At 37.7% G+C, this 27,230-nt stretch overlaps 1 protein-coding gene across 2 annotated transcripts in view; it reads left to right on the forward strand.

Moving 5' to 3' along the window:
- WARS2 (tryptophanyl tRNA synthetase 2, mitochondrial) overlaps window positions 1-27,230 on the forward strand; it is a 79,088-nt gene that overhangs the window by 16,809 nt on the left and 35,049 nt on the right. Inside the window, exon 2 of one of the 2 annotated variants that reach the window (XM_004420600.3) lies at window positions 19,260-19,517. The exons of the other annotated variant lie outside the window; for it this stretch is intronic. Coding sequence (XP_004420657.1) covers window positions 19,260-19,517 — 258 coding nt within the window. The remainder of the gene's footprint in view (window positions 1-19,259; window positions 19,518-27,230) is intronic. 2 annotated transcript variants of the gene reach the window in all.

Consider the following 27,230-nt stretch of genomic DNA (forward strand, 5'->3'; position numbering starts at 1 on the left):
ATAGCTTCTGTAGTAGTTTGTAGGACAATTGCTATTTTGTCTCATACACAGGGACAGGATGGCAGGAAGAGTTGCCAAACCCTAACCACAGACATTACTTTTCCTTGTGGACAGGAATGGTCCCCAAGCTGCACCCTAAATACCAGCGTAACTCCCAGATCTCCCACACTGAACTAGGAAGCTGGAGAACCCTTGCTGGGTTCTGGCCATCTTACTAAAGGGAGTGTCATGGACAGCAGCACTCGGTTTTGTACCTTATTCAGGTTATCCAGTAGATCCAAAGTTATTCTTTATTCTGCTTCAAACTGGTACTGTCTGCTCTCCCATCTTATCATTCAGGGCCTTTCTTCTCTTACTGTTCTTCTTTTCCCCCTTCAGATCTCCTGGTATTGAGAACAACAACTAGTTCCAGATTAAGAAGAACAAAATCTCCTCCAAACCATAAATCAAGCAATGCTGACGATTCTTAGCAGCATTATCCCTACTAAGCTTTGTGCACATACTCATAGCTTCTATTTGGCCCCTCTTAAGGTAGCCTATCCCTTTCTGTACTTGGTGACTGCTGCTTATAGCTCTGGAATCTGGCCCACCTTCAGAAATGTCATATTTGGGCCCATATTTGTAGTTTCATTGGCCTCTTAGGAACCTGGACCTGGGAGTTTTTGCCTCCTCATCTGAATGTTCCAGTACCTTTGAGATAGTTCAGATATTCCTGTTTAAAACTGAACGACAGGCGTGGGGTGTTAGAAAGGCTTAGGAGCCGTGTTAGGAATCCAGGATTAGATGTGGTAAGTGAACATCAAGATTCCAGATTTCACGGCACAGGCCTTTACTTTAGTGAAAGACTTTGGAGAGAAAGGAGGACAAGGACAGACACTGCTTGAAAAAGAAAAGAAAAACACTTCCAGTGTTTTATTTTTCTATGCGAATAAAAAGGAAACTCAATATACATAATAATAATATTTAATATAATTTATATATTTAATAATATATAATATAATTCATTCAATAATTATATATCGAGCACCTGTAGTATGCAGAGGAAGACTCCTTAAGATGAGGCTAGTAAAATGTGACTTGTTCACTGGGAAATTTTCTCTATTATCCTTCATAAAAAATAACATGGGTCTTGTTTTGATTTTAAATCAGTGAACTAATATTCTAAATTGGTTATTTCCTAATAAAGGAAAATTGAAATGATTCTGATACTAAAACATACATTTCTCCTCTGCTTATCAGGTAACATTAGCAGTTTGCTGTTTCTTCATTACTACTGGGGACACTAGTAGGACCAAAGCATTTTTCTCCCTGTTGCTTTTGGCTGTTAGGAACCGTCACAGTGGAAGCCCTGGCCCCTTGAACCATGGCAGCAGCGGCTGAGCGAAGGAGGAACTAGATTTCAAAATATTTTGTTTTAAGAGGTTATTTGTTGTGTCAAAGTCATCACACAACATCTGATGTTGGTTTTGAGATTCTTAATTTATTCTTTTTAAAGATTCAGTTAAAAAAAACGTAAACAACGTTTCCACTTGGTTTTCCCATAAATCCCCTTCCTTAACTCAGCTCAAAACATCCTGATCCTGTGGCGTTCTGCTGTTTCTGCCCTCGTGGAGTAGGCGTGGGTGCCTAGTGGGGGGCACACAGTGCTTGTCTTCCAGAAAAGAGGAAATGACACTGTATTGTAGGTTAGACACACTCTATCTAAGGGCAGAACTAGTCACAAATCAAACTGAATTTGTACCATGAGCTGCCTGTATATTTGTGAATGCCTCTTTAACAGCACATTGTTAAAATAAAATGTCAGGAAATTATCACATATAATCCACTCTCAACCTTAAAGGTGAGATTATTAGCATTCTAAAGAGAGTTGGGCAACTTTCTAAGGGGTTCATAGAAATAATTTTTTCAGCACATTTTATTCTAAGGGTATTTTATTATAGATTCAACTAAAATTACAATACATTAAGAATTTGAAAAAGTGTTCTGATAATTGTAGATATTGTTGACTAAAAGATGGCTAGCATTTGCACAGGTAACCTGGGAAAGGATAATTTGAAAATACCCTGCTAGTCTTGGTGAATGTCCTTCCCTCATCCTCCTCTCCCCTGGGGCTTCCGAGTGCCATGGAACTTAAGCCCAGACCTCCAGCTCCCACATTCTATCAGCTGCAGATAGTTAGTATTCATTTCTACTCATTCGTATACATATATTAAACCTCCACCCTGTTGATGTTAGAAATAAAAACATGGTTCTTGCCCTTGAGGATTCCACTGGCTAGTGAGGGTAGTAGACTTGTAGGAAAAGTAAATTACAGTACAACCATGTGCTATAATAGAAGGAGAACAAGGCATTGGAGGCACTTAGAGGAGCTAGTAACTAACCTTGGGAAGGCAGAGAAGACTTTGCAAATGTGGAGACATCTGAACTGGGTCTTAAAAGATAAATTGAAATTTGTCAGGTGGAGAAAGGCACACCAGGCAGAGAGAACTGAATGTGCAATGGTTTAGAGTTTAGAAAGAGTATGGCTTCTTCAGGGAACTAAGAAAAATTTACAATTCGTGGAGTGGAATGGTGGAAGAAAAAGGCCGACAAAGTGGACTTGGGCCTTACTGACTCAGCGATGCTGGTGTGGTGGGGGCCAGCAAAAAAGGTAAAATTGCTAGAAACATGAGGGAACTTGCAAAATACTTTGTTCCATAAATTATCTGATAGGTCATTGGGCTACTTTTTCTACAACAGCATTTTTTAAAAATTCTTATCAAGATGGAAAATGAACAAAGAAAATCACTTTAGTATAACTCAACTGTTGACATTTCAATAGCATCCTCTTTACCAGCTGAGGTTCTGCCTGTCTACACAAAGCAGCTCTCTTCCAGTTGGTACCTGTATTTCTCACTCTTCTTCTCTGTTTGGTGGTTCAGACATGAGCATTTGCAGTTCCTTTCTCAGTAACTATGATTATTTGATAGCAACATCAAAACAAAATTCAGTGTTATTTTTCACAAAGATGTCAAAGAGTCTGCCGATTTTGGCAAACAGTCATGTCACTTACGGTACCAAGTATTTTATCATTAATAATTGTTTAGTATACAGTAATTTTTCATCTAGGTAGATGAAAAATAATGTACTTTCAAAATGCACTTTCAAACCATGTCATTGAAAATAAGAGTAATATTCTATTATTTATGCTAATTATTTTACCTATAAAAATTTAGTCATAGAGGAGAATTATGTACAACATAAAAAATTTCCAATTGAAGAGGGGAGAGGAGTTTTAAAAACTCAGAAGTAAACTGCATTTAAAATCATTACAGTTTGAGTGTGAGTGCTGATTTTGTGGTGCAACTGTTGAAAAATTGTCATTTTTGACTCAAAGCATATTTACAAAAATAGAAAAATCCATGTAAAAATATGAATATATAAAAATATATAAAATATATAAAAATAAAATCAGAGTTGAAAGTTTGTTGGAAAACAGTGTTTACTGCAAAAGAGACATAATAAATATTCAGTGGTGAATAAAGGCAGGTTTTTGGAGTTGTTGGAAAGAAAACTAAAATATAAAAGAGAATAATTATTTTGGTTTATACAGTCACAACGTGGTTAGTACAAGAACGCACAAATTCCAAATGAAATAATTGGAACTAGAAACAAAACTATGATGCTGCCTTACCTTATAAGCGAGATGTATGTTTCTTCAGCTTATTCAACAAAACAGGATGAGGCAACTTAGTAGCAGAATGAAAAAAAGTCATCAATTTGTGTAAATAATCGGGAAAGGAAAGGCTATCTTAATTAAAGAAATATTCTTGAATTTTATTAGGCATAATGAGACAACTGACTAAAGAATATAGAGTTATTTTACACCCACACACACACACATGATTTTGCCACTAAACATGAGTAGAAAATTAAATATGATGGCGAAGTTTTAGAGAAGAGCTAAGTACTCACTTGTGCAAAATTCTAAGATTTATTAATAAGTGTGAGAAGGTGAAAACTCTGAAATGCCCCCAATACTGACACTTTGACAACACAGTCTCTGCATCTACATATAGATTGCCAGTTTTTTCAGAACTTGTGTAAGAGGCCCAAAGATGTAACATGAAGGAAGCTATGTGGTATGTCAAAAATATGTTGGACTATTTGTTCTCTAACATTATAGGCTGTCATCAAAAACTTCCAGAGATTATCCAGATAATCTTTCAAACATAAAGAGGGGATAGTGAATTAATGATTGGTTGACACTGGTTTCCAAATGTGAGTTTTTCCCTTTGTTTCCCCAAGTTTGTTTATTACATACAAAGCATTTTAAGAATTCTTTCTAAAGAGCTTCAAAAAAAATTATAGACATGTTTACTTCGTTTTGAAAAGTAAAAGAAATAGTTCACCGTTTATTATCTAAGAAAATTGATGTCTCAGAACAATTTGGGCTGGGGTAATTATGCCAAAAACCAATCTCTTAATGTTTCAAAGGGAAAAAATAAAGTCCTTTCAGAGAACAAGAGATCATAGCAGTTCAATAGTGCATGTCATACTATTTCAGAAAAATGGTACACAATATTTTTACCAGAGGAAATAGTATTTGCCAAGTTTAAATTTACATTTTTCTGAGTGATTACAGCATAGTGAAAATTTCAGAGCTACTGTTTAAATGGAAGAAATAAATAGAGAAAACCCAACCATGTGCAATAATTGTACGGAATCAATGTAAATATAATCCTAGAACTTTGATTTTCCAGGACAACCTTAACAGCAACTTCATCTGTGATTATACCCCCTTAGTTGGTCTTGGTTGTTTATTTATTTGACATGTTTTATCCAAAAATGCTTCCTGCATCTTAGCACCGCTACCTATGTGTGGTCATGGTTTGGCCCATCACAATAGCCAATGCTGCATGCTTGTGTTCCACTCTACCTTGCCCCAGCATGGGCTTGTGCAGCTGTGGAGAAGAAGCTCAGTGGCCTGGCAGATTACAGATCCTGAAAGACTCACTATCAGTTTACTGCATTAGCCAAGTGCATTGGTTCCCTAATGCTGCCATAACAAAGTACCACAAACTGGAGAGCTTAAAACAACAGAAGTGTATTCTCTCACAATTCTGGTAGCTAGAAGTCTGAGGTCAAGGTGTCAGCAGGGCCATGCTCCCTCTGAAGACTCCAGGGAAGAATCCTTCCTTGACTCTTTCTAGCTTCTGGTGGCTCCCTGCAATCCCTGGCATTCCTCGACTTGTAGCTGTATCCCTCCAATCTCTGCCTTCTTGTCACACAGCCTTCTTCCCTCTGTGTCTCTGTGTGTCTTTCGTTTTCTTATAAGGACACCAGTCATTAGATTTAGGGCCTACTCTAATCCAGTATGACCTCATTTTAACAGATTACATCTGCAGATATCCTATTTCCAAATAAGGTCACATTCTGAGGTTCCAGGGGGATGTGCATTTTGGGGAGACATATTCAACCCACTACACCAAGCAATGGAAATACTGTAAATTTAATGTTATTTAGAATAATGTCAATTGTTATATGAAATTTTTTGCATTTTGGTCTTTAAATTATAGATTCTAAAGATTACTCTTGTCGTTTCAGTTAAATATGATATTGGCTTTCGTGCTAGGATAATTAATGAAAAATAGCATGTTTAAAATGTTAAGTGTAAAACATTAACCCAAAATTTCTCATAGGATTTCTCACTTGCTTAATTAAGGTTCATTCATGGAGATACTTGCCCCTACCATGTCTAAGTAATCTGTATGTGTGTGTGTGAAGTCAGATTATAAAGGATTTTATACACTAACTTAAGGGTTTGGATTGACCCGGTAAAGGAAGAACCAGTGGAGACTCAGTATTTTAGAAAGATAGTTGAGATGGTGGAATGAAGGATAAAAGAGTCAGATAGAAGCTATTGAAATGGCACAGGTGAGATGTTTGGGGTTTAGACTCCATTGATGGAGATGGAGAAGTGAAATTGTATTGGATAACATCTCTGAGGATTTAGCAATTGATTAGATGATGTTAATGATAGCGAAGATTTTTTTTCCAGCTTTATTGAGACATAATTGACATGTAACATTAAGATATACAACATGATGATTTGATAAACGTATGTATTGTGAAATTGTTACCACAATAAGGTTAGTTAACACCTCCATCACAGCACATAATTATATATGTTTTTTGTGGTGAGAACATTTAAGATCAATCATAGCTAATATTTACTGAGCACTTTCTATGTGCCAGGTGCTGTTCTAAGCACTTTTTACTTACTAATTTATTTAATTCTTGCAATAATCCTTTGAAGTAGCACTATTAAAATTTTGATTTCAGAAGAAGAAACTGAGGCACAGATAGTATTTGCCAAAGATTACATATCTGGTAATAAGAGGAGCCAGGATTTTAACCCACAGAATATCTGGTGAGGGAAAGGAAGGAATTGGGGATGGCTCCTCACAACTGGGAGACAGAGTGGATGGTTGTGTCATTAGCCACGATTGAAAATACAAAATGGCAGGTTTGGGGGGAGTTGACTGGAAAGTTGTGAGTCAGTAGGTTTAGTTTTGGATATAGTATTAAGTTTGAAGAGCTGCCGGTGAGACATTCAAATGGATATGTCCAATAGACAGTTGATAGTAAGTATCAAAATAATATTTGGTGTTAAAATTCATCTTTTCTCAAAAAGAAAATACAGTTTTAATGTATACATCGTGCAGCTGTGGTAAAACCTGAAAAATTGGTGATATTATCTCATGGCTCTAAAAAGCGAAAGTGCTTTAACAGGGTGAAAATCTTTGTGGTCGAGTATTCTCGTGTCCTCTTTACCTTAAGATAGGTAGGTAAGGCCGGCCCCGTGGCTTGGCGGTTAAGTGCGCGCGCTCCGCTGCTGGCGGCCCGGGTTCGGATCCCGGGCGAGCACCGACGCACCGCTTCTCCGGCCATGCTGAGACCGCGTCCCACATACAGCAACTAGAAGGATGTGCAACTATGACATACAACTATCTACTGGGGCCTTGGGGGAAAAATAAATAAATAAAATCTTTAAAAAAAAAAAACAAAAAGATAGGTAGGTAAATAACTGTCCTACCTGGAATTTTGTGACATTTTTTGGCCAAGCAAGTAGAGGAGAGGAATTCATTCATTATGATTTGTACCCGCTTGATCATAAGTGAATGTACTTCATTACAACCCCCCCCCCACACTCTCACCCTTTGTGCCACACGGTCCACCAAATGTACCCCTACCTTGCACTAACCACGGGGTATTCCAATTCAAACCCGGCAGTTTATGGGAACTGCTTTTGTTGAAATCATTAAAGAAAGGAAGGCCTGTGAATTCCCTTTCCGAAGCACCGCCTGTTTTCTGTGTCATTTCAGTCTCATTAATCAGCGTTGCAGCAAGGTAGACATCGCACTGTGTATTTTACTGTCCCCAGCACAGCAGCTCCTGCGTCTCTGCCCCAAGGCTGACGCATTGGGGAAAAACAGAGAGGGAAACCATCAATCTTCCCAGTTGCACATGTCAGCAGTGATTCCTTCCCCCTTCCTGTTGGCTGTCTCTCTCACCACCTGTGTTTAGAATTAGCACTGAAGCTGCTGCCCAGATGAATAAGAACCACTGTCCCTGTCACCTGCCCTGGTATGGGCCACCACTTCTAAATGAAAACAAGATGAACATAGGGCAGTTATCTGTATTGTGAGCAGTGCAGGAGAGAGAATCATACATTGTCTTAAAAAGTTCATTACAACATAAAATTAAAGCAGATTTTAGGTCATACATTCTAGAAGGTAGCATCGTTTACTGGATCAGAGGGGTAAAAGGAAATAATTTCTTGAGTGCCTTGGTGTATTCTCATGGTCTCCCTCTCAAGTATACACAGCTGAGGTTGATCTGCGTAGGTTCAAGTCCTGACTCCAGTATTTACTCGCTATGCACTATTCACTGAACCCCTCTGTGCCTCAGTTTCTTCATCTGTAAAACATGATAGTACTACCTCCCTCATAGGGCTTTTTGTGAGGATTAAATGAGATAGTGCATTCATAGCTCTTGCTATAGTACTTTGCACATAGTGCAAATAAATATTAACATTTGCATAGTAAATGTTAGCTATTATTATTGTTAACCTCATTGTTCAGATGATAAAACTGAGGTTCAGAGAGGTTAAGTTGTGCAAGGTGCTAGGAGATGTAGAAGGAATTTGAACCTAGCACTGTCTGATCCTCAAAACTCATGCCCTTTCTATTACACTATATTGTTTCCATTCTAGTTCCGTCTTACAAATAACTTCATATGCGAGCTTAATAAGTCACTTAACTTTATCTCCCATTATGTAAAATGAAAATGGTAATGACTGACATTCTTGTTAGTATGAGACTCTTATAGTTACATATCAATATAATCAGGCTGTATACAGAAAAACTAGGCCTATTTTTAAAATTTGGCTACAGAAAATGTCTATGCCCTTAAAAACAAGTTAAACAGTACAAAAGTGTCAAAAAAGAAGTCATTACTCCCATTCCTTGGGGTAACCACTATTAAGTTAAATATGTAGTCTTCTTCCTTGTCAGCATTCATCTGTTTAACAAATGTTTATGTAGAACCACTGTGGACTAAGCATTGTTGTTAGGCCTTGAGGGGGCTGCTATTATTATTCCCATTTTACAGGTGAGGAGGTTGTCTGACTTGCACAAGGAAACAAAGCTAGTGAACCACAGAGCTGGTATTGGACTTGGCGTTCTGGCTCCAGAGTTGGGCCTCTTCACCTCCGCTCTGTGCTCTCAGTACTTACATTCTTCTTATCTGTTCCATAGAATTCCATCATATAAAAATAAAACTATGATTTTTGTAATGTTTTCCCTACTGAAGAACATTTAGTTGTTTGTAGTTCTTTCGTTATTAAATAATTGTGTAGGGAATGCCAGGAGTCACTACATTCTTGTATGAGTATTTCTGAAGGACAGATTTCTATATGTTGAATGGTTGGGTCAAAATACATAAATACTTAAAATTTTGACCTCCATAAATGGTCAGATAACTTATGAAGAGCTTACTACATACCAGGTACTGAGTACTTTACACTAATAAACTCCTCACAATCCCCCCAGCCACTCTGTGAGGTAGGTATATGATTATCCCCATTTTGTACATGCTCAAGGCCATATAAATAATAGAACAGGACTTCAGCTCAGGCAATCTGGTGCTAGAGCCTCCTTCTTAACCATGGTTAATAACCAAGTAAATTATCCTCATCATCTTTTACTGCTTGACTTCGTCATTTTTCTAACTGATTCTAAAGTTGAGTTAACAGTATAAGCTGATGGAACGTCTGAACTGATGCCAGTGTTGTTGGAACAACCCTGAGGATTGTATCAGTCTACAGGTTGGATGGTGAGAAGGGGAGCCATGGGTGGCTGGGAAAAGAGACTTCTTTCTCCAAGGGGTGGTCAGGACAGCCAGAGAGATTCTCTTTTTTTGTGAACTATCTTTATGCCAGGAAAATAACTTTAGAAATTTTTTCTCTGTTTGTAGTGTGAGTAGCTTGAAAGAAATTCACACTGTATCTCTCTCAAAGCTTCAGAATGGCTGAGATAGTCATTGAGTTATTTTATACGTTGTACATAAAAATTTCCGGCATCTCAGCTTCACTTAGCCAAGGCCACCTATGGTTAGTCCAGGTTTCTGTCAACCAACTGAGCTAACCATGAGATCCACCTACAGCTGGTTGAGTGTTGTATTCAGACTCTCTGGTAGGGATCAGAGAGAGTTAGAGAATTGCCAGGCAGGGAAATGGGTAAAAAAGAGCATTCTATGCAGAGGTAAGTTTGTTTTCTATCCCTTACGATTCTGATGTCAAAACCTTCTTAGTGGGATTATTTTCTTGATGCAGTCTGGGCTACATATGCTTCCTGAATCCCTGAGCCATAAGGATTTATGGAACTGGACATTGCCGAGTAAGTCTACCTAACTGTGGAAGATGCTGTGCTTACTTGTTGTCGTAGGTGTCTTTTCTTGCCAATGTAGAGGCTAAAACCACATCTTCGTAATCTGCTGACCTTCATGGCTGCCGAATGTGATATCAGAACTGCCTGATGCCAAAGAGGCCTCTGACCATGCCTTAATAAATAACTGTCGCAAGGATTTTCTTATTTGAAATGTAAATTATAAGCAACTGACCTTACTTTTCACAGTTTTACAGCCTTTTTATTTGTGTGTGTGTGTGTGTGTGCGTGTGTGTGTGTGTGTGTGTTTCCTAGCAGGTTGGCAGCTTTGGAGAATAATTATGTAGTAGTTGGCTTAGAACAGTGGTTTTTCAATCTTGGCTGCACATTAGAATCACCTGGGGAGCTTTTAAAACTCCCGATGCTCACGCCAAATCCCAAACTGATTAAATCAGAATCTCGGAGGATGGGACTCAGGCATCAGTATTTTTTAAAGCTCCCTGGTGATCACCGTGCAGCCAAGATTGAGAACTGTTGGCTTAGAAGGTATTTTCTCTTTTTCATTCATAATGTTTTCATCTGGACCTCATTTTATGTAGTTGAAGTGAATTTTAAGAATAGATATTGGTGCCCAAAACCCCCTCTCAAACTGGAGCATGCATTAGAATTACCTGAAGGCTTGTTAAAGCACAGATTGCATAACTCTTCTCATTTCTTCTTCTGAGATAAGCCTACCCTTAGAATTTCTGAATCAGTAGGTCTGTGTTGGGACCCAGGAATTTGCATTTCTAGCAAGTTCCCTGTTATGGTGATGCTGCTGGTACACAGAACATTCCATGAAAGCCTGTCATGCCTTCCTTCTACCTTCCTTGTGCTCTTTCTCTCCCAACAATGGTAACCAGGGCAACTTCTTCTAGGGCAGTCCACACTCACAATGTCAGTGTTAGGAAAGCTAATGGATGCTTGAGGAAGTGTTAATATATTGCGCCATCTCCAAGTAATCATATAATCTAATTTTAAAAGTCTACTCTATATGCAAATACACCCTCCTCTTCTTGCCAGATTGCTCCCCTTAAGCTCTTTCTACTTCACAATCAGAGCCACCACTGGGTAGGTTTCTAGTGTCTCAAAATGGACCATGGACTTCACTTTCCCACAGAAATAATTTTATGAATGGTGCTTAGGTACAGCTGAAATTGTGCTGTTAACACCATTCTTCTGAAATGCTGTGGATTCAGTGAGGCTTCAATAGCTGCATTCCAGGAGCTTAACCATCTTTTAAAGAATTAGGTTTCCGAGTTTCAGAAAACCAATTTTCAAACAAACTCTTAGAACATAACTTGTTTAGGAACTGCTTATAACTGGAACATTTGGTTCATCTTGTTTATAGTTATTTTGCCCTTTACATTTGGAACCAAAGTTGGGAGAAAAAGATTTGTCATTCATTCCATTAACATTTATTAGGTGCTCACAATGTACCTGGCACTGCTATATACCGGGGATATAAAGATGAAAAAGACAGCCCCTGCCCTAGAGGAGCTCATATTCTAGGTGGGAAAATATTTACCAAGTTACCAATGTGATATGTGCAATAATGAAAAACTGATGAAGGGTTGATCTGTTCTGCCTGGAGAGAGAGAGACTGACTGTGTGTGTGTGTGTGTGTGTGTGTGTGTTAGGGACAAGGGGTGTGTTTAAGAAGTTTAGAATCAGGGAGAGATTGTTAGGCCTTGAAGACCAAGGGGCATTCCCCAGGCAGATAATTGGGTGAAGGGCATTCCAGGATGATGGAACAGTCTGAATGCAGAGGGGAGTAAGCTGTACAAGAATGGCAAGTAACTAGGTCAGCTCCTCCTGGAGGACAATGGAGGATGACTGGAAAGGGCATTAACTGCCACTCAAAGTTTGAAGCTTAACCCAGAGGAAGAAATGAGAAGAGTTACCCATAGAGCTAAGTCAGCATATGTGATATTTGCATTTTTGTCCCACACTTTCTTGTTTAAGAACTTTCTTCTCTTGTATATTTCCCACTACCCTGAGGAAGACAATTTTTTATTTTCAACAAAATGTTAATACTTTGAAAATGTCTTGAATCAAGTGGTTTTCAAACCTGTGCTCTAGGAAGCCCCTCAGAGGCTGACTGGGATGAGGGCAGAAGAGCAGGCAGGGGCCTGCCTACTGAGGCTGCCTCACTAACTCCCATTATCCATCCACCTACCCACCTTTTCTTTGGACTGTTCTACATATCAGGCACATCTAGTAAGAATGTTACATTTGAAAAAGGGTATTTAACTAAAACAAGAAAAGTTTTAAAACCAGTGTAATCTAATCCTCACACATTTAGTAACAGTCTGTGGGCTTTGGTGTGGGGAGCCAAATCTCTCAGCTGCTGGCAAAAGGATAAATGTTCTCAGACCATCAGCTGAAGATAGGACGTCAGGCAGGCACTGATGTGGATGTGTGACCAGTGATAATGGTTGGTAGGATAAGCCTTTAGGTGGCCATGAGAGGTAATGATAAAATCATTTCTTCCCAGGATACTCTCTAACACTCTAAGATCAATGTTTGAATTTTCTTATAAGGAAAAACTATTCTTTTCTTAAGCATTTCAGATCATTCTTTATACTTTTAAAATTTTGGTTCTTCTTGATCTCTTGCCTGTATTTACTGTTCCATTCATTATAAAAATACATATGCAGTGGTGGTGAAGATATTTATGTCAAGAATTTGACCCTTGCTGATTTGGTTTAGTGAGCAGTGTTATCATTAGGAATTAAACGTATTTCTCATTACGTATCATGTTATAATTATTTATGTCATGTATAGATAATATGTTAATTTAGTTTTAATCACCTTTCCAATAAAAATGAAAGGGACTTGCCAGTTTATTCTGTAGCTACACACAACCTTTGTATTTGAATGTAGCTTAGCTGCCCTAAGGTGACAGTGCAATCTCTCCTGGGAGCCGAAGTCCCCAGACTTTGTATTTTATCATCTCTGTCTGTTGGGGAGACATTTGCTGAGTTGCTGTTTGACATGTAAGAAAAAAAAAAAACAGAAAAGAAAGACCTGAAGAATATAAGCCCAAAGAGATATTGAGCTACAAAAGAAATGGCTACAGAAGAAAAGAACATGATATGTGTACAAACCTGAGGAAGAGCGTTATGTGGTCTGGTGGTGTGGGCAGAGCTCTGGAGTTCTGGATTCTAGCCTCAGCTGTACCACCAGCTGTGTGGTCTTGGCTTTTTGGTAAACATCTCTGCAGCACCCTTTCCCCTTCTGGGAAGGGGAGTGTGTGTGGAGAGGAGATGATGGTAGAAGTGAGGGTTCTTAAAGGCCCAGCCAACCTTGAAGTCAAGAATTTCTAAACTGGATGTAGCCCAGGGTGAAGGAAGGAGACAGAACGCGGAGTCTTGTGGTGAGAGCCTGGATCCAGATCTGACCTACCTGCCTGTGGTCTTGTGCAGGTTGTTTAACCTCACAGTGTCCTTCCCTGGAAGGTGAGGCCAAGGATTCCTACTTCCATCAAATGAGATGAGGTACATGCAAGTGCCAGGGAATGTTTCTGATAGCGAAAGTTCATCACAAGAAGGAAAATACATCTGCAAAAGCATTCCATCACCTGATGGAAGGATAGCTCAGTGCATGTGTGGTAAATACATGCATAGCTCTTGAAATTTGGAAGGGGCTTAAATAAGTCAGTAGGAAACTTTTTTTAAAATCAATTTTATTCATTTTAAACTCTTTCACCAGCCTAACAATGTATATTAAGTGTTTATCATCTATGCCCTGAAGGAACTCGTAATCTAGTGGGTTAGTCACTCCTTTCTCCTTTTTTCTTTTTAAAAATAATTTTTTCCTTCAGTTTTAATTGTTGGCCTACATATTGTTTCTTGTTTGGGAGTAATATAAGACCTGCTTTCTCTCATATTGAATTAATATTTACTATATTGATTCCCAGGTCTGAGCATATGGTTTTATTTCTGAGCAGAAACAAACCCATTTTTCTTGGTGCTGAGTCAGCATTTTCTCACCAGACCCAGGGCTCTCCGTACTTTGTGGAAGAAAGAGCTGAATGTGGCAGAACAATGCTGAGCCGTGGCCAAAGAAAGCTTCAGAGGAGCACCTGGCTCCTCCCAGTCAGGGCTGAAGTGCTATTTTTCTAAGCTGGGTCTCCTCTGTTTCAGCTCTTAAATCACTAATTAGTAGTAGAGGCATTTACAAGAAAATGTTAAAGATATATTTGAGGAGACTAGGATTGAAATAATAGCATGACATAAATGATAGAATTTGACAACCACTAACAGAGACCTAAGGAATGAGAGTCTTAAGCTGTATTTTTTATTTATATACAAGTAGAAGAGTAAGAGGACTTACAGAAAGAGATTTTCATCCCAATTAGTTGATAATGTTTTTGATTACTTTTTTATCACGATCTGTGATAACATGACATTCCTGGAACCAGTTAGACATAGTGGTTGTTCAGCCAAGTTTTGGGTTTACTTTGACTATAGTTAAAACAGGTGTGTTGAATGAACAATTGATGTTGCAGCTGGATACAAGCAGAACTTGGTAGTAAGAGTCTTAAAATCTTTCCTTGAAATCTTTGGTTCCCACCACCATACCAAAGTTGAAAGTGTTTCAAAGCTAGTAGGCAGCCTTCTTCTAATGTATTTTATTCACTTGGGATTAAAGCCAGAAGTTTTCTTTAGTTAACCACAAAAATTATCTTTTGCCATAATTGGCAGCTTGGGGTTTTTCAATTGCTTTTATGTGCAGTAATTAAAATTAAGATAATTATGAATTTGGGATATGCTCAGTACCTTAGGACAGGAATAGTTTTAGCTACATGTGACAGATTGATAAGTACGTTCTCCCTTTGATTCAAACACCCACCCTCTCTTCTGAGATACTATGTCAAATTCCAGGGATGAAGCTGCCCATTGGTAATGCCGATTCTGTTACAAAATGAGCCAATGAATATATTGATTGGAAGTGGCATTTGTTAAGGAAATACACCTGAAATAAAAATGAAGACCTATTTTGTAAAATGCTCCTTTTCTATCCTCTGTGCATGGCCATGGAATTGTAGGTTGATGCTCCAGACTTCGCCATGAGCGGATGCCTGTGGGCTAGTCTTGAAGCTGTTTTCTTTGTGGTTTGCCTCCTGTCCACTGGGAAGCCCATGCTCCTTTCATTTTCATTCTTTTCCAACTCTAGGGCTTTTGAACACAGAACCCCCATCCTCCCAACCACCCAAACTCCACATTCCAGCCCCGTGATTTCATGGTACCAGGCGTATCTCCCCTGCCATGCCGCCAGGCTGCCTGCTGACTCTTGCTTGGGGAACAGACAGGAACATAAACTCACCACAGAAGAGCAGGACGCTCTCTGTATATTTTTAAGACCAGGAATCCAGTTCTCATTTAGAGGCTGTATTTTTTTAATAGCGCCTTGAAAATTGAACAAAACATTTCTTGTTGCTCTTATTTCTTGATAACATCATTCCCTCTGCATGGATGTATAGAATCACAGAAACTAGAGAATGGAAAAGATGTATTAGATCATGTCTGATCCATTCCCACCGGTCACAATTCTTTTTTCCCACAGTCTGTCCTCTAGTGCTTTTCTCTTCAAATTTTCTCAAGAATTAGTTTCTCCATTTCTCTTGGGGAATAATTCCTTAGTTTCACCATGAAGGAATTTATGTGGAAATATTCATATTCTTTTTTTCCTAGATACATAAGGGTATTCCTAGTCTTCGTAACCCTTTGCACTAGCATAAACAGTCCCTCTTCGTCCTAGGTCAAGCATTTCTGGATGGTATTTTTTTTCTCTTCCATTTATTAAGTTCAGAGCTTGTTTTTCTGCTTTGCTTTCTCTTTTCATCAATCAGTCCCTAAAGCCCATTAATCATTTTTTACCTCACTGAAAGCTCCTTTCCTTATTCCCATATCAGGAACCCAGAGCTGGTTAAGATCTTAAGGTGCTGGAGGAAGCTTCACTCATATGTATTTATCCTGTGCTAACTCCTCTCTGTCTCTGTCCCTCCTAGCCTCAGTTCTCAACTACAAACTATTTTTAAAATAATGTTTCTAAATTATGATTTGGGGAGTTAGTCATTTGAAGGCCTATTGTGTATATGTGTGTGTATGTGTGTGTGTGTACAGTTTTAAGTGGTAAGATTACATTTGTTCTAGTTACTTAAAAGATATTTTTCACATCCTCAGAGCCACAAGTCTTTTAGGTCTCCTGAGTACTTAAATCAAGTGCAATTCTGGACCATTGGACTGTGATGTAGCACTCTATTTAGGGCTATCATCTCAGGAGTAGAGAGGAAAATAAGCAGATATGGGGAAAATAGACTGTATTTGTAGGATTTGGAATTCTTGGGGAAAGGGAAGGGCACAATTTAAGTAGCCTTGGCACTCACATATCTAAAGCAGATTAGCTCTTAGGTGTTAGTGTTAGGTATAAAGATAAGGATTTTTTTATGTCACTTTCTTTTTTGTTTATTTCAGCTTTATTGGGGTGTAATTGACAAATAAAATTGTGAGGTATTTAAAGTATACATCACGGTGATTTGGTATACATACACACTGTGAAAGGATTCTCCCTCATCTAGTTAATTAACACATCTATCACCTCACATATTTCTAAAATTTTTTGGTGAGAACATTTAAGTTCTACTCTCTTAACAAATTTCAATTATACAATACAGTGTTATCAACTATAGTCACCGTGATTTACATTAGATCCTCATATGCTATATGGTTTCCTGGATTGGAGGACCCAATATTATAAAGATGTCGGTTTTCCCCAAAGCAATCTATAGACTCCATGTAATCCCAATCAAAAACCCCAACAGTTTTTTTTTCTCTTGGAACTTGACAAGATGATTCTAAAATGTATTGAGAAGTGTAAAGAGGCAAGGTTGGGTAAGACACTCTTGAAGAAGAGGGTAGGAAGACTTGCTCCACCAGATCCCAAGACTTATTAAAAAGGCGAGTGTGGTACTGGTGCAGAAACAGACAAATAGACCAGTGGGACAGAACAGAAAGACCAGACACAGACTTAAACATTTAGAGATGTTTGTTTTATGACAGAAGTGGCATTCCAGAGCAGTGGGGAAAGAAAATTTTTTCAATAAGTCGTGCTGGAACAATTAGGTATCTATACAGAAGAAAAAAAAAAAAAAATTGGATGTCTACCTCACACCATATGCAAAAATCTCCAAATGGATACAGACTTAAATGTGAAAGATAAAACTTTAAATCATACATACACATGCAGATACATATGTTTTATATATGTATATATGTGTATACACTTACATGTCTTCATGACCTCAGGGTATTAAAAGATTTCTTCTATAACATAAAAATCTGTAGTCAAAAATTATATATGTGGTAAAATTAAGAGCATCTCTTCATCAAAAGGTAACATAAAGAAGACAAATAGCTACACAAAGAGAGAATATATTGTCTACACATGTAATTGATAAAATATTAGTATCCGGAATATATAAAAATTCTTCAATCAATAAACAGACAATCTAATCTGAAAAAAATAGGCAAAATAACTTGAATAGGCTCTCCACAGAAGAGGAAATAAAAACAGCCAATAACCATATGAGTTCTCAACTTCTTCAATAATCAAGGAAATGCAATTAAATCATAATGAGATTCCACCTCATTTCCACCAGATTAGCTAAAAATAAAAACACTGGCAAAGTGTTGATGAGGATGTGGAGCAACAGGAATTGATGGTAGAAACTGCAAATTGTTGCATACTTAGGAATAGTTTAGCACGCTGTAGTACAGTTGAAGATATGTTAACACACACCTTATGACCCAGCAATTCTACTCCTAGGTATAGACACTAGGTCAGCTTGGCACACAATACACAAAGGTACACATAGAAGAATGTTCTTTTGGCCCCTCTTAACTTTTTTTTTTTGCAAATTTTCAAATCTACAGAAAAGTTGCAAATTAATACAATGAATGTAATAAAGTCTTAATAGACAATGGCTAAGCAAAACATGGTGGCTAGTGGAAAGACTTTGGGTTTTGTAGAAATACATGGGCTTTGAAGTTAGTGATACCTAGCTTGAAATCTCAATTCCACCTACTAACCGTGTGACCACGGGCAATCTATTAAGATCTGTGAGCCTCAGTTTTCTTATCTGTAAATTAAAGATAATAAAATGCTTACCATCTTGGGTATTGTAAGGATTAAATACATTAATGTAGTTTAAGCACTGAGCGTAAATGCCTGCAACATAGTGGTTGTCAGCATATTATGGCTATTATTAATATTTTGTTGTTAAAAATGATAATATTGCATTTATTTTTTCAGAACCTTTTAGTTACAGCACATTTACTGATATTTATTCATTTTTAGCTTTTCAGTATACAATGCAAAATCATTCAAGGGAAAAAAGAGCATTTTTTCACCCAGTGTTACATTTTTTCTTCTCATTTTCCTATGTTAACTTCAATATTATAAAGTGTAAACCAGTGGGAAAACATGACCATGACAAAAATGTTTTTATAATTTAAAAAATTATACAGAATTAAAAACTCCTTTTGAAGAAATAAAAAACCAAGTTTGATTTTATCAAAAGTAAAAGGAAACTGAAGCATGAAAAAGTTAAATAACCCTATCAAGTAGTACTATTAGAAATAAACAGTAGGTTTCCTAATTTCTAGCCCAAGATCCTGTACGCTGAATTATAATATCAGCAATTATTTTTAAAGAAAACTCAATTAAGTAACTAGCAGTAGCCCCTAGCCCTAATGCTATGGTCGTCATTGCCTTAACTGCAAAATGAGTGCAATCACATGAAAAACCCTTGAGGCCCCTTTAATCTCCAGTGAAATTTGATTCTACGTCTGAAGCCTTTCTCACTGACCCCCGGACCCACAGTCATCTTTTCCTCATGGGAACTCCTGCCTGTATCCCACTATTTATCTTTCCAAACTGGTCATGATCATGTTGCCACATTGTACTGTTACTTATCTTTTCATGAATATATCCTCTGTCTCCAATTAGATTGCATTTTCATGGGGATGCGGATCTTTTCGTATGTGCTTTTGTATTTGTAAGTTTTTGAGTGCAAAAAAAAACATTTTAAATATCGTTTTCTGTCCCTATTAGCACCTGAAATAGTGCTTTGCACAGAGTAGGCACAAAATAAATGTGTAAGGATGGCGACTGGTAGATTGCGGTTTTAAAAAATAGGAGTAGCCATCATAGCTAGGGTAACATGGGCATAGGATTTGTGGATTCTGCCTCAAAAGCAAAAATGTTTGTTTTCCTCTGTTCCAGAGAGATGCTGTTAAGCGAATATTCTCTGGCATTCAGCCTACAGGGATCCCCCACCTCGGCAATTACCTGGGAGCCATTGAGAGCTGGGTGAAATTACAGGATGAGCATGGCTCCGTGCTGTACAGCATCGTTGACCTACACTCGGTCACTGTCCCTCAAGACCCAGCCGTCCTTCGGCAGAGCATCTTGGACATGACTGCTGCTCTTCTTGCTTGCGGCATAAACCCAGAGAAGAGCATCCTTTTCCAACAATCTCAGGTCAGCTTCTCAGATTAGAACCGAGAAAACTTTTATTGTCAGATTATTTGACGAAAAGCTTGGATAGTGTATATAGCTCCCGTTTGTGGTTTTTAAAAAATTGTTCAAAAGTGACTTTATCAAATGTGATTGTTTCATGTTAATGTTTTCTGTGTATTCATATCATTATCATTATAGTGTAATAGAATTTTTCAACTTTTCCTCCACTATACTTGGTAAATTTATAGTGCTTCATATACCGAAAAGTTGTATCTCATTGGTACTTCTAATCCTGGAATTGTTTTTCTATACTGAGTTGCATTCAAACTGATAAATTCATGCTGTTGACTAATCTGCTGGTGATCAGAGATAGAATTTAGTGACCAGTGGTTTTACATAACCCCAATGTTGCTTTATTGGGTATTGCATTTGGAAGGCCTATTAGGTAATTCCCATTGTTCATTCTTTGCATAGTAGCTTTTGAGAAGATTTGAGAGAACTAGCTGGGAAATTGGAAGACAATGTCCAGTGTCTTGAGTCCAAGCCAAGAAAGGCTTCAGAACAAAGCCAAAATATTTGACTCATATCTTCACTATGGATGAATCAGTTTACTCTTGGACAGGCAGAGAGCCTGGATTAGAGTCAGGGCACTTAAGAGACTCCCTAGCAAAGAAGACGAACATTTTAACTGGATCATGCCCTCATTACATATCTGCTTTAACCTTGTGACAAAGCCCCAGTCAAGGATTGGTATGTTATACATGTTTTGGCACATGATCACATGTGTACATGTGTGATATGCATTATATACATGTATATCTCCTTCCTTGATCATAAACTTCTGCTAATCATTATTTTTATGTATGTTTTATCACCCACAGAACTTAATGTAATGATTCACACAGAGCAACCATTTAAAAAATATGTAATAAATGTAGGGCCGGCCCCATGGCTTAGCAGTTAAGTGCGCGCGCTCCGCTACTGGCAGCCCAGGTTCGGATCCCAGGCGCGTACCAACGCACCGCTTGTCCGGCCATGCTGAGGCCGCGTCCCACATACAGCAACTAGAAGGATGTGCAACTATGACATACAACTATCTACTGGGGCTTTGGGGGAAAAAAAAAAGGAGGAGGATTGGCAATAGATGTTAGAGCCGGTCTTCCTCAGCAAAAAGAGGAGGATTGGCATGGATGTTAGCTCAGGGCTGATCTTCCTCACAAAAAAAAATATATATATGTAATAAATGAAAGGAGTATCTTCAAAAAATAAATACAGTTAGCAAGTTAAACTTGTTGCCAGCTTGGAGATAATTTGATAAAATAATAGAATCTAATCATTAAAATGAACATAAAGGCAATTTACCTCAATTTCCTTCCTTACAGTTGGTCAGGAAGCATTTACTTATACATGACTTTTCAAATTCAGTCTTGGACAGATCTAATTGTTATAAAGTACTTGCTTATATTGAGCAAACACCTGTCTCCCTATAATTTCCACCCATTCATTTAACTTCTGGTCTCTAAAAATACAGAATAAATCGACTCTGTCTTCCACATGACTGCTCTTCAAATACTTAGAGACTTTTATTATGCACCATCCTTAACCTACAGGCCCTTACTGCATAGGTCTTACCTTCTTCAAACTCATTGTCCCCAGATTTCTCACCCTCTTGGTTGTCCTACCTCAGAAGCACTCTTACATTCTCTCTGAGAGGAACGTGCCTCTCATCTTTCAGGAAACAATGTTTATTCAAACTCTTCACATCCATCTCTGACATTATAATGCTGGTCATTATTAGAGCCACTTTTTGAGTCACCTAATGCATTTTCCCAAAGCATATCATCTTCACTCCATCTAAGCTGTTTTTGATACAAGCTCTCTTTTGATCCTTATGTGATAGTTTCTAAAAATTGTATTCCCAGTACCTATTTCCATACTTCTTGTAGGTGAAAATGTCTAATCTCCACAAAGTAACCACTTGCCAGATTGCTTTTCTAAGTGATCTTTAAATTTAAGGGCTTATTTAGAACCACATTCAGTGCCTGCACTTTGAGCTTGTGCCCCTAGGAACGATTACCATATTATAAATTTTTTCTCCTTTATAAAGGGTTTTTGGCAGTGACCTCCATAAGCATCTAAAAGTTGCAATAATTGAGGTATCTTCTTCCACATGGTACTTTATTGTTCAAAATAACAATTGAAGGAGTAACCCACAATATGGGAGACTTTGTAAGAACTCCCTCATAAATGAGGGATAATAAAATTCACCTTCCCTTTCATTTTTTTATGGTACATAACAAGCTCATTGGTTCCCACAGTGGTTGTGGGTCTAGTCGGAGAGTAGAGGTAACTGATGTTTCCTCAGTGACCTTAGTGCAACTCTAAGCTGTCTTATAATTCCCTTCCTGTTGTCCCTGACTTCAGCTCCCTTGGGGGAATTTTGATAGTTTGCCAGTAAAATTTGAGGGAAGTACTCTTCAGCCGACATTCCACAACTTGTCCCACAAAGACAATATGAAGATTTCCTCAGGTGTCTGTCTGACCCCAAGACGTGCTTGGTCTGGGCTATTTCCTTCTTCTTCTTCTTTTCTTCTTCTTCTTCTTTTTTTTTTTTTTTTTTTTTTTTTTGCTGAGGAAGATTCGCCCTGAGCTAACATCTGTGCCAGTCTTCCTCTATTTTGTATGTGGGTCACCTCCACAGCATGGCCACTGACAAGTGGTATAGGTCTGCACCCAGGAACTGAACCCAGGCCACCAAAGCAGAAGGTACTGAACTTAACCATTAGACCACAGGGCTGGCCCCTGTTTCCTTCTTTGACTCAGGCAACCAACCTTTTTACACCTCCACGGATGGACTAGATATTTATCAGGTTTTCTTTCCTCTTTTAAATATTTAATAAAGAAAAATTTAAATATACATAGAAGAGTGGGGAGAATAGTATACTGTACTCCTATCACTTACTAACATTTTGTGATTTGTCTCACCGATGATTTCTTTGTTGAAGTATTTTAAAGCAGATACCACACATCATGGCGTTTCACTCCCTAAATATTTCAGTGTGCTTCTCTATAAACAAAGAAAATTTCCTTACATAATGGCAATACTGTCATCACACCTACCAAGTTAATGATAATTCCATATTATCACCTAATACTCAGTCCATATTCAAATTACACTGATGCTCCCAAAAATGTCTTTTATACTTGGCTTGTTTAAATGAAGATCCAACCAAGGTCCACACATTACACTGATTATGGATCTGAAGTCTCTTTTTTTCCGTGCCTTTTGATTTGCCGAAAAGTTGTATTTTATTTCCTGTAAAGTTAGTCCTTCTGTACTTAAAACAATTTTTTAGTTTTGATGGTTATGTTCCCACTTTTTTTCATGCCTTTGGTATATTGATCACTTGTCTTTTATTTGCTATAAAATTAGGTCTTTTGAACATAAAAATAAACCTTAATTTTTTGTTGCTTTCTCTTTGCACTAATCTGTGTTAGTCGATGTTTAGCGACTATAAACTACCATCCCACATATTTGCTCATCACCATTTTTTGAATAGAAATAGTTTTAATAGAAACCATGCTTGCCTGGTGCCCACAGAGTGCCTAGAAGGGAACATTAGACATCAGTTCCCTTAGAATGGCCATAAAGCTTCAAGTTGTTCATGGAGGATGATGGGAAGTTCTTCCTCATGTCTTATCCTGTAACTATGAAGGCACGTATTGGCTTTTTCCTCTTAGAACCGTTCTTAAATGGAAGTACAATCAAATAAGCTAGTCTCCCTGAAACAGTTAATATTTTAAGCACCTGGCCTCATATTTGCAGTGTTCTAGTATGGCATTTTTATTTTATGTTTTGTGACACAAAAATCAATAATTAACAACTGTCTTTATCAACCTGCAGAGCCTCCAATAGGTGGGAATTGAAAATAAAATAATCATAGCGTTTTTAGATGTAGAAAAAAAGTTGGAAGTTATGTTTAAGAAAACTGATATTTTTAAATATATAAGATTTGCCAAGCCTTTTCATGTATATGCTCTCTCCTTTAATCCTCAAAACAGTGCGTGAGTTAGGCATTATTGTTCTTTCACAGATGAATGAATTAAGGTATGAAGAGATTAAATAAATTAGGAAATGTACTTAAAACCATCTCTGAGAGGTGCCTAATACTTAGTAAATGCTTAACAAATATACCTTCTTAACTAGCTACCTGAGGTCACACAGCTTGTAGGCTACAAATCCAGGACTTTTTTTTTCTTCCTAAGGCACCAATTTGGAAGATATACTCATGGGGAGAGAACCTTATTCTGCCCTCCACCGTGCCTCTGCCTCAGGAGCTGATGGCAAAGGACCGATGGAGTGCCAGAGCTGGCTTCAAGACCCTCATTATTTCTTTCATGGACCATTAAATGAGCCCTTTACTCCTACTTCAGTCCACAGATTGACAGTCCATTCCCACATTGTAGCCATGGTCATCTTTCTACTTAAAATACATTAGCACCTCTCTCCTACCGTCGGGGTAAAAATCTAAACTCAGTTTCTAGAAAGCTCTTCAAGAATGAGGCCCCTGAGAACATCAAGACAGTGTTTCTTCCATTTTTTATCATCAGGTTAGTTTGTGTTCAGAGGATCTGATTAACTTTTACCAATAATCTTTAAAGCAGAAGTTGGAGTAATTTTTTCTGGTTTTATTTTCAGAAAATTTGATAAATCGATTCTTACTTATAAAACAGATAACTTAGAGATCAGTTGTCTACATTTTAAAAAGATTTTTTGTTAGTTCCTTTACAGTGGGAGTTTTGTAGTGCATTTAAGCATTTACTTGATCATTAAATATGTAACTGAGAGGATAAGAATTTAGAAAACAGTTATACTTCAAGTGTTGGGAGCCAATGCCAGTTAAAATTAGTTATACCTGCATCCCCCCCCACCACCACTATTACTTACAGGTAAAATCAAGAATTTTTAAAATTGTAAGTTAGAGAAAAATATTTTTTTGTATTTTATAATGTACTCTTTTCGCATATATCCGTTGTGTTAAGCAAAGTACTTACAGCTAAATATAAAGACTAGTTCCCAGGTGCTATTGTTGTATGTCAGAGTAAGTTCTAGTAATCATTTGAAGTGGGGAAGGAATTTAGCTATGTTATAATGCTGATTTTACCAATAATTTTCATCTCTAATCCTTTGCATTCTTTCTCAGCAGTCTGACTGGAACAATTTAGACTTATTGAAGATTTTTCTCATTATTTTCTTTTTCTTTCTCTCCCACTGGCCTCAAGTCATGGTGCTTCCCCTAAAATATGTTTGCCATATGTGGGGAATTTTACAGAGCCTGTCCTCTGAAAGGTGTGTATGTGTGTGTGTGTGTGGAGAGAGAGAGAGAGAGAAAGAGAGAAAGAGAGACAGCACACGAGAGCCTGCCTATGTGTATGTTTGGCAGTGGTTTCCATCCCAATGCCAAAGTCAATGGTCTTTTATTTCCAGCAGGCCTGAATGCAGATCCAATCTGATTCCCACAGCTGTCTCTGAGGTGCATGTCTCCACATCTTTAGTTGTAGTACTTTCCTTGCAATCGAATCACCCAGCAGATGGAAGATAAAAGCAGGAGTTTGTAGCTTTAGGCACTGGCTTTCTGCCAAGGCTAGGAGGAAAGGACAGTTTTGACCATTAGACGTCATGTTGCAGAGGGTCCAAAACAGTCCAGGGAAGAGCCAGGGGAGGAGAATGGAATCTGCAGCTTTGGAATGTAGCCTCATTCTCTAATTAGAGTTATGTTTTGTTTCCCAGGAAACTAAAATCAATAATAATAATAAAGGAAAAGAGCTGTGGGGGAATCAATTTCAGAATGAAGGCCAAGGAAACTGACTACATGAATCTTGGCTCACTGTGTACAAACAAAAGTTATACCTGACCCATCGTCCCATGTCTTAGACGTGTGAAACCAAGGCCTAAACTTGGACAGACGGTCTCTCGTGTTCTCATTTATCCTAGTAATTTTGGAAGCATATTTGAGTGTATATTTATATTTGTGGAACTCTCATCCCTGTTGTTGGTTAGGCTATCAACAACAGGTGCACATTCAACTCTTAATAGAAAGGAAGCAAACAAACATCTGTATAGATTAATGGACTTGAGGAATCTATTTGTAAGACTGGCATTACCTCCAAAGTTTCTAGGGAGAGACAAAGGATCTAAATGGCCCATGGCATAAATAATAAAGAGAAGCTAGGAAAATTATTATATAACCAAACTCCACATGTATTTCCTTCTCTAAAAAGTTTCTACTAGTACCACTTCCTTGCCTAGATCTAAACTCCTGTGTGACTTGATGAGCAAGTTGTAGTATTTGTGCTGCCTCCATCCTGGACCACAGGATTAGGTCATGTCCTAATCATACCCTCAAGAAGAGTTCTTTTTTACTATCAGAGCAATAGTGGAAAGAGTACAAGTTTTGAAGACAGGTATAGTTGGACTGAATCTCACTGTGACCTCTTCTTATTGTGACACGCTGGGTAAGTTACCCAAGCTCTCTGAATCCCCTTTATAATGTATATAATTGGGATATTTAAATACTATGATGTATAATGCCTGGAAAACGTTGACTTTCTCTCTCACCCTACCCCACAACACACATACTGCCCCCACCACCCCAGGCTCCTTGATACTATGAGTATTTGTTTAAAAGTAGAGTGGAATTGAAAGATGGAGATCAAATTAATGACAGTGCCTCTCTTTATACTCAATAATAAAATATTTTCAGAAGAGTTTGTTGTTGAAGGTTTTTTGGAACCTTTTAAGAAATATTTCAAACATTCAGAAAAGCATGAAAATGAATGGCTGCTTTTTGAAATGCTAACTTTTTGGCATACTTACTTCATGTAGTTTTTGTTTTTTAAAAAATAAAACATTACAAGTATAGTAGAAACTTTCTATTTAGCTCTCTCTAACCCCATTCCACTGTCTGCCTCCCCAGAGGTAACTGCCATATTGAATTTGATATTCATCATTCCCATGTGTTTATATTTTTATTGCATGCATATGATTTGGCCATAACAATCCATGTTATTTATTTTGTATGTTTTAAAACTTTATATGAATGGTATCCTGCTGTACATATCTTCCTGCATCTATATTGTTGTGTGCAACATTGCGTGGTTGAGATGTATTCGTTTTGACTACTCTACAATATTCCATTGTCCACCTCTATCACAATTTATTTATCCATTTCCCTGGCAAAGGGTATTTAGATTTTTTTCCAACTTTGTTGTTACTGCAAACAATACTACCGTGGGCTCCCTTATATGTGTTTTTTGTGTACCTGTGAAAGACTTTTCTAGGTGTATATACTTAAGAGTGGAATCATGAGGACATGTGATATATACATTATCAGCCTTACTGGATATTGCCAGATTGCTTTCTAAATTTGTATTCCAATTTACATTCCCACCAATAGAAGAGTTCCTTTTGGTTTATGGCAATATCCAATATAATTAGACATTTTATTTTTGCCATTATAAAGGATGGAATATGCTGTCTCAGTGTTACTTTAATTTGCATTTCTCTGATTACTGATAAGGTTAAGTGTTTTTTCATGTTTTAACCTTTTGTTTTCTTCTGTGAATTGTTTGTTCATATCTTTTGCCCATTTTTAAAAATTGTTTGTATTTTCTTATTGATTTGTAGAAGTTCTTCACATATCCTGAATACTAATCCTTTGCCTGTCATACATT

The sequence above is a fragment of the Ceratotherium simum genome, chromosome 2 (assembly GCF_057802395.1).
Source record: "Ceratotherium simum simum isolate JZ-2026a chromosome 2, ASM5780239v1, whole genome shotgun sequence".
NCBI lineage: Eukaryota > Metazoa > Chordata > Mammalia > Perissodactyla > Rhinocerotidae > Ceratotherium > Ceratotherium simum.